Genomic DNA, 9012 nt, shown 5'->3' with positions numbered 1-9012 from the left:
AAATGAGGATAGTGCGAACATTCCTACTTATGATGGATACACTCAGTGTCTGCCTCAACCAAGTCTGCAGTCATCAGTTAGAGAAATCTTTCTCTTAATGGAAATGTCATTTCTATTGACATCTCAACGGTATAAAGGTATGGCTCCGAGTTGTTTTGACTAACATGAAAGAAACATCTGTCTCCATGTCTCTATTTCTCTGTTGAGGATTCATTTCTCCCAACCTAGGTTGCTTAAAACTTAATACAAAAGGTCATGTAGTCTTAAGGCTAAATAGACAGATTTTGTATTTTCAAAAAGAACATTTTAGTTAAGTTCTTGTAATAAGCTCTACAAAAGGATTGTATAAAGAATTTGAAACTTTATTTTTGTTTTTTAATGCTAATTGGGATAGAAAAGGTGTGGTGGTTCTTTTTTGCTCATATCTAATTACTCCTATAGCTTCAGTGTTATTCCTCATCCCTTTTCCATTTGCCAGGGTCCCAGGTTTTCTACTTTTGCGTAACTTATTTTAAAGGGTCAAAGAAAGTCTATAATTCATATTTTTTAAAAATATCATTTATTTGGTCATGAGAGAGGTCATGACTTGTTTTTCTATGCAAAAATGTGTCAGGACTTCCCAGGTGATCCAATAGAATAATTACAGCTAAAAATTTTAAAAGCGGGACCAGCAGTTAGTGTAATGACTATGTCGCTGGACTCCCATGTAGCTGACCGTGGTTCAAGTCCGGGACCCTATGGTTTAAACTCACACTGGGCATGTGTGCATGTGTGCCTAAGATCCCGAAAGGAAAATGAAGGAAAAGGTATTGCAGTGTGGCCGTCCCCCCTGGGGGGGTGATTTCTCGCTTTCTGTCTCTCTGTCTCTGTCTTTCTGGTGAGCTCATGTGTTCTATAGCAAAAACCTCTCCCTCCCAAAAAATACTCATAAGAAAGCCAAACTTAACATATTATTAATAAATTATTTATATTCTAATTTCAAGTATTGATATAAGACAATAAAAAGATAATTTGCAGTGGATTATTTTAATGTCATTCTTTTTATTATAGTACTTACTGTGTTCTATTTATCATGTCCATAGTAATTATGTTACTTCTACCACAACACTTATTTTTTTGGAGAGGTTTTTGCTATAGGGCGCATGAGCTCACCAGAAAGACAGAAAGAGATAGAGAGACAGAAAACAAGAAATCAGCCCCCAGGGGATGGCTGCATTGCAATCCCTTTTCCTCTATTCTCCTCTTGGAATCTTGGGCATGTATGCATACACACCTGGCATGTTTAAGCTGCTGGGCCCAGGACTCGAACTGCGGTCAACTACATGAGTCTAGAGACAGCCATTTCGCCAACTGCTGGCCCTATCCTTCTACCACAACTCTTAAGGAACAAGCATGATGCATACTTTCCTTCTTAATATGAGCATCTAAGGAGATAAACTATAGTCAGTCATTTTTCAATAATATGTTCTGAATAGATAACATGGATTGCTTACTTTTGAATAGATAAAGAAAGCTGAAAACATATATAAAGAAGTGCGGTTTGAGGTTTGCTCATTATGAGGATGATATGACCCAATGTATGTTAAATAAAATTTTGTTGCTTAAAGGAAATTAGGTACCTACAAAAAGATAAAACAGCTGGAGTTGGGAATGAATGCTGAGAAAAGAATCGCAAAACAGGCTTGCACAGGAGGAAGATCTAAACAGGACTGACTCTACCTGTGTACTGTCAAAACTGCCTTGAACAGAGTTATGCTCCTAGCTCTATATTCCTAGCTCTATATTAAGAGGGTTTTGACATGTTTGTACAGAGAAAATGGAACAAGTATCTTCAAAAGTCTGTCTTTGATGTTGTTTTTCATCAATGTTTATATCACTATAAAGCATAGTTTTAGGGGTAGTTTCAGCTCACCTGAGGAGCCAAGACCAGCTTTAGCTCTCTGACATCATGTGTTTGAATATGTAATGCACTGTGTAGCATTTATTTTCCTCTGGATTCTGAAAACAGACTAAGAATCCCTCTCTATTTAGCTGAAAACTGAGTCCATGATAATGTGGAGATGGTATTGTAGGTGTGTAAAATCATTTGACCAACAGGCTTTTTTTCCCTTCATTTAACTTTCGAAATACAAGGATTATGTCTGTTCTATTTACCATGAGTCCAAAAATGGACTCTATGAGTATAAATAATAAGAATATTTGGACGTCAGGACCAGCAGATGGTATAATGTTTACATTGCTGGACTCTTACATAAATTGACTACAGTTTGAGTCCCAGATACGGCAACTTAAAACTTATGCCGAGAATGTATGCATGCATACACAAGATCCTGAGAGGAGAATAAAGAGAAGGGATATGGCATGGCCATCCTCCTTAAGGGGGGAGGTGTGATTTTTTGCTTTATCTCTCTGTCTCTCTGGTGAGTGCACATATCCTAAAGCAAAAATCTCTCTTAAGAAAAAAGAATAATAAAAAAGAATATTTGAATGTAATTATTTAATATTTTAATTATCAAATCAAGAAAATGTCTAATACAATCTTTGAAGAGTTTAAATTAATTAGTGAACAAATCCATTAAAGGCATTTGATGGGCTGGGTATTGCAATAAAATACTTTGCTAGAAAATACACGGGTGATAATAAAGGCCACAATAATAAAATAAAAGATAGATAGGGTAGGACAGATTACCAAGAAATTGGATACTTTCTTATCCAGGATATATTGAATTCTGTAAGCAGTTAGAACTTACAAGGTCCGATTGTATATGAAAAGTGGTATGACTATATCTTAGGAGAATCATTCCAGAGGTAGAGTATAGTGTGCTTTGGAATGAGAGCAGGTCAAATCAGTGAGAATTATGAAGAAATTATTGAACTTCGTCAGATGGGCTGTGCTGAGACATGCACTGGGAATATTAACAGTGTGAATGAAGATTAAAAGAGATGTGAAAATATATAGCGTAAGAATGAAAGAAGATAATTAATTCTGTGAAGGGGTGAAAAAGAGGGGAAAAAAAACCCCAAACCTGATGCCTTCGGATAGTAGGAGAATTTTAGTTTCACTGATAGAAATAAAGGAATCAGGAGGGAATTGGATTATGCAGAGAGGAGTTGAATCAATGGTGAACTATTGAGAAAAATATTCAGTAAATTATTGTAAGAAGTATCTGGACTTTTGTAGGGAAGTCTAAGTGATAAATGTAGAATTGGGAGTGAACCATGGCTGATAGTAACTGTTATAGATACATCCTTTAAGGAAAACCTGTAGAAAGAAGAATACAGATTTTGAGTACTGAGTTTTAGAAAATGCTCACAATAACGAGGCAGAAGAATTGAAAAGAATTATCCAAGAACACAGAGAGAGAGAATTAGTTGAAAGAAAATCAGAGCAGAAGAGTTTCATAGAATTAAGCTTGGAGATGGGACCAGCAGTTAGCATAATGGCTATGTTGCTGGACTCCCACATAGTCGACTGCGGTTCACGTCCTGGACCCGGTGGCTTAAAACTCACACCGGGTGTGTGTGCGTGTGTGCCCAAGATCCCAAGAGGAGAATGGAGGAGAAGGGATTGTGGCATGACCATCCCCACTGGTGGGTGATTTCTCACTTGCTGTCTCTCTGTCTCTGTCTGTCTGGCGAGCGCACACGCCCTATAGCGAAATCTCTCAAAAAAAAAAAAGAAAAAAAAGAAATAGAGAGACTGTTTAAAAAAAAATATATATATATATATATATATATATATATATATATGTGTGTGTGTGTGTGTGTGTGTGTGTGTATAAAATAAAAGTCTCTGGGTGTGATTTTTAGAAAGCCATAAAAGACTATTAAAAGTGCAATTTTAGGACCAGCGGGGAACTGGTAGTTAATGTTGCTGGATTCCAAATAGCCAACAGCATGGTTTGAGTCCCAGAATTGTTGGATTGAAAAAAACTCTATGCATGTGTGTGTGCATATGCAAAATCCCAAGAGGAGATTGGAGAAGAAGAGACTGTTCTGGGGCCAAACCCTGGGGGAAAATTTCTCACTTTGTCTCTCTCTCTCTGGTGAGCACACAAGCATTATGGCAAAAATCTTAAAACTAATAAAATAAAAGAGTGGAATTTCTAGAAATTAGTGAGGGTGAAACCATATTTGCATGACTCAAAGGATGAATGTTATGAGGAAATACACTCAGTGGGAGGGATACCCCACATTTGAGAACTTTGAGGGTGAAAGAAAAATTTAGTATGGTGATTTTATAGCAAAGGTTCCTTTTCCTAAATTGAGCTGGGTAGTTTATATAAGGAGGGAACAAGAATCAGTCAGGAAAAGGGGAACCAGAAGATGATTGATAAGTGAAATAAATGAAGGAATACTATTCTGGCAGTGATCAAGAGCATGCAATAGAAGGTCAACCAATTAGCACCAGTAAATGTTGCATCTGAATTTATTCAGCCAGTGGAATAGGGACTTTGGGTCGTCTGTGCATTTATACACTAACAACCCTTTCAGTGGGCCAGAGTAGAGGCTGAGACTCCCTATTCTGCCATTTTGTTGTTATCACTAGTGAAAGCCTCCCTGTTCTGGCTATTGAGGTAAGTTAGTAATGACAAAAAGCTCCAAAACATCACACTACATTGTCTATAGGCTTTACAGACCTCCCCAAGATCAGATTATGTTCTAATGTATGTATTGTATTCCAGATGCAGAGTGGATATGTGGCATAAAGACAGCAACAGCGTCTGAGCCTCATGGATCATCTGAAACATTTGTTTAAGGCTAGCAGTATGCATTCTAAAGACATTTGACTTAAGTTTCTTTGATTCAGTAGCTTTTGGTTTTCCTGGTTCTTTTCTTTTTTTTCTTTTTCCCTGCAGTTTAATAATCCTTGCATTTTTTAAATGGGACCCAATAATAAGACATGGGTAAAAGAATTTATTCTCCTTGGCCTGTCCAGTGACTGGAACACTCAAGTTTCCCTCTTTGCCTTATTCTTGGTCACATATCTCATGACAGTGATGGGGAACTTTCTCATTATTCTCCTGATCAGACTGGACAGCCGACTCCACACCCCCATGTATTTCTTTCTCACCAACCTCTCCCTTGTTGATGTCTCTTATGCCACAAGCATAGTCCCTCAGATGCTGGTGCATTTTCTTAAAGAACATAAAGTAATCCCATACGTGAGCTGTGCGGCCCAGTTATTTTTCTCTTTGGGCTTGGGTGGGATTGAGTTTGTCCTACTGGCAGTGATGGCCTATGACCGTTATGTGGCTGTGTGTGATCCCCTGCGATACTCAGTCATCATGCATAGAGCACTGTGTACCAGGTTGACTGTCATATCCTGGGTCAGTGGCTCCACCAACTCTCTCATGCAGACAGTCATCACCTTTCAGCTGCCCATGTGCACCAACAAGTATATTGACCATATATCCTGTGAAATTCTAGCTGTGGTCAGGCTGGCCTGTGTGGACACCTCCTCCAATGAGGTCGCCATCATGGTGTCTAGCATCATCCTTCTGATGACACCCTTCTGCCTGGTTCTTTTATCCTATATCCGGATCATCTCTACCATCCTGACGATCCAGTCTACAGAGGGCAAGAAGAAAGCCTTCCACACCTGTGCCTCTCACCTCACAGTGGTTGCCCTGTGTTATGGCACGACCATTTTCACATATATCCAGCCCCACTCTGGTCCCTCCGTCCTTCAGGAGAAGTTGATCTCTCTCTTCTATGCCATTCTGATGCCCATGCTGAACCCCATGATTTATAGTCTAAGGAATAAGGAGGTAAAGGGAGCCTGGCAGAAACTATTAGGGAAATTCTCTGGAGTGACATTAAAACTGCCAACGTGATGACTCATGAGCATGACTGAGAAAAGAGACCTTTGCCTCTGTGCTCTCCATCAAACTCAAATGTGACAAACCAACTTCATTGCCCTGGAAACCAGCAAGGAGATGACCGAATGAATACTGTGATACTCTTTTGGAGGCTGAGTGGCTGGGATAGGGTGTGTAGGATGGGGTTTTGTTATGTCATTACACCATATTCAGTGGAGTTAAGCACATCTGCAATAGACCTTTGCACACTTAATCTCTACTTTTATGGCTTGAGAGTACTTGAAAAATATCCCATTTACTGTCTTGATTTATCACATTGCTTGTAATAATGCCCCATACACAAATATTACCTTGAACTTATTTCTATTTATCTACATTTTTAAAGAGTTTATTTGTTTCCATTGGGAACAGAGTGCTTTTTCTCACATAAAGTCTGACTTAAAATACTGCATGATGCAGTAATGTGTGAGTCACTATTCTGAAAAGGGCATTGTTTTCAAGGCTCATTAAAATATTTCATGCAAAACCTATTAATGGTAGAGGTAGAGGGAGGTATTAGGTAGATTAAAATCAAATTAAGGTTTAGTTTGACCTTGATAGGATCTAACCATAAGTTGTTTATGCAAAAGGCTATTACTTGTGTAGATAAAACTAGAGATAGTCACTACTTGACAGTATTGAACAGTTTGAGAGGAATTTCACTTCACATATACTGGGTACCATTTGTTTATTATTAATTATTATTATTACTATTTATGCATTCAATATCTATACATCATTTAGATTGTAACGAGACTTTACCCAGCATGATATACACCTCAGTCCAGCCCAGTTGAGAATACTATGTACATCCTCATCATCAGATAATAAACCATATCTGTCTCCCACAAATATCTTACCTCTCTATTTTTCCCCCAAATTTCCTTTCCTATGCTCTTACCCTCCCACACTCTCCTTCCACTTTGTCTCTAGTGTTCATAACAATATTTAATGCTTTTACGTCCTTTAGTCTTTCAGTCTCTACCATAGAGTGTGCACAGGTGGTATATGTTAAGCGGAGACATACAATGTCTCTTTTCATAGCCTGACTTGCTTCACTCAGCAACAAAACTCCCATATTTTTTCACTTTCTATCAAATTCCAGGGCCCTTTTTATGACCGAATAATAGTTCATGGAGTATATGTGTCACACTTTTCAATCCATTCATCTGTTTGTAGACATTTGGGTTGGTTCCATGTTTTAGCAATCGTGAATAATGCTGCAATAAAGATAGCTGTGAAAACGCTTTTCCAACTGAGTGCTCTTCTATCCTTTGGGTAGATATCCAGGAGTGGAATTACTGGATAATATGGTAGTTCTATTAGAAGGTTTTCAGAAACTGTTTTTTTATTATTTTTTTAATTTGATCAGAGAGAGACAGAGGGAGAAAAATGGAAATTTAGGGGAAAAAACAACAACAGTATATTCCCCTTACATTACATCCCTTCTGGCACTTATCAATTTTTTTTTAATCATTGCCATTCTGAGTGGGGTTAGGTGGTATCTCATTGTGACTTTGATCTGCACCTCCCTTACAATGAGGGATGTTGAGCATTTTCATATGCTTTTTGGTTGTTCATATGTCTCCCTTAGAGAGTTGTGTATTCTGCTCATTTTCCAATCTCTTAATTGGATTAATCATTTCCTTCTGGTAAGCCACTTGAGTTCCCTGTGTATTCTTGTTATCAGTCCCTTATTTGAGGCAAGTTAACAAAAACTCCCTCCCATTCCAACAGTTGTCAATTCACACTAATTACAGTGTCCTTTGCTGTGCAGAAATTTAATTTGATGTAGTCCCACCTGTCTATTTTGGGGATTATTGCCTGTGCTTTGGGGATCTTGCTTAAGAATTCTTTGCCTATCCCAATGTCTCCCAGTTTCCCCAGTGTTTTCCTCCAGTAGTTTTTTAGTTTGCAGTCTTAGGGTTAGATCTTTGATCCACTTTTAGTTGAGTTTTGAAAATGGTGACAGGGGTTCAGATTCATCTTTCTGCAAGTGGATACTCACACTTTCCAGCACCATTTGCTAAAGGGGTTTTCCTTTTCTCACTGAATTGACTGATATCCTTTGTCAAAGATGATTTGGCTGTGCATTTTTGGGTTTATTTGTAAGGTCTCTACTCTGTTCCATTGGTCCTCATGTCTGTTTTTGTACCAATACCATGCTCTTTTTATTATCACAGCTTTGTAATATATTTTAAGGTCAGGAAGTAAGATGCCATCCACTTCACTCTTCTTGTGCAAGATGGCTTTCATAATATTGGTTCTTTTATAATTCCAGACAAATTCTATGATTGTCTTTTCTAGATCTGTGAAGAATGTGTCTTGTAATTTTATAGGGATTGCATTAAATATGTAGATTAATTTGGGTAGGATTGCCATTTCGATTATATTAATTCTGCCAATCCAGTTACATGGAATTTCCTTTCAGTTTTTTGGTGTCCTTTTCAATTTCCTTTTTAAGGTTTTCATAGTTTTCCTTATAGAGGTCTTTGACTTCCTTGGTTAGTTTTATTCCTAGGTAAATGGAATTACTTCTTTAGTTCTGTCTCTTCTTCTTGTTGTTTGTAAGAAAAATGCTATAGATTTTTAAAGTTAATTTTGTATCCTGCCACTTTACTGTAAGAATTTAATACTTCAAGAACATTTTTTTTGTGGATACTATTGGGTCCTCTATGTATACAATCATGTCATCTGCAAACCGATAATTTAAACTCCTTTTCCCCTGTTGGAATCCTTTTTATTTCATTCTCTTGTCTGATCTCTTTGGCTAGAACTTACAATACTATATCGAATATGTGGAGAAAGTGGGCAGCCTTGTCTTGTACCAGTTTTTAGTGAAAAAGCTTTCAGCTCTTTTCCATTCAGTATAATGTTATCTATAGTTTTTTCATAGATGGCTTTTATTATGCTGAATTTTGTCAAATGCTTTTATTATGCTGAATTTTGTCAAATGTTTTTTCCACATAAATTGAAATGATCATATAGTTTTTACCTTTCTTTCTGTTAATATGGTGTACTACATTTATGGTTTTGTGTATGTTGAACCACCCTTGCATTCTTGGAATAAAGTCTACCTGGTTGTGATGAATAACCTTTTTGATATGCTTTTGAATACATCTAGCAAGTATCTGTTGAGAAATTTTGCATC

At 37.4% G+C, this 9012-nt stretch overlaps 1 protein-coding gene across 1 annotated transcript; it reads left to right on the top strand.

Annotated features, from left to right (window-relative positions):
- The first annotated feature begins 4883 nt into the window (after nucleotides 1-4883).
- On the top strand, nucleotides 4884-5837 carry LOC102474454 (olfactory receptor-like protein OLF3). The gene has a single exon (XM_006159615.1). The coding sequence runs from the start codon at nucleotides 4884-4886 to the stop codon at nucleotides 5835-5837; it is 954 nt and encodes a 317-aa protein (XP_006159677.1).
- Nucleotides 5838-9012: the final 3175 nt, after the last annotated feature.

This window comes from Tupaia chinensis, unplaced genomic scaffold (genome assembly GCF_000334495.1).
Source record: "Tupaia chinensis unplaced genomic scaffold, TupChi_1.0 Scaffold000637_1, whole genome shotgun sequence".
Taxonomy (NCBI): Eukaryota; Metazoa; Chordata; class Mammalia; order Scandentia; family Tupaiidae; genus Tupaia; species Tupaia belangeri.
This window is presented reverse-complemented; position numbering and strand designations above follow the sequence as displayed.

Excerpts from the sequence above, each read along its gene's own strand:
- LOC102474454 (XM_006159615.1), top strand. The coding sequence starts at position 4,884 with ATGGGACCCAATAATAAGACATGGGTAAAAGAATTTATTCTCCTTGGC.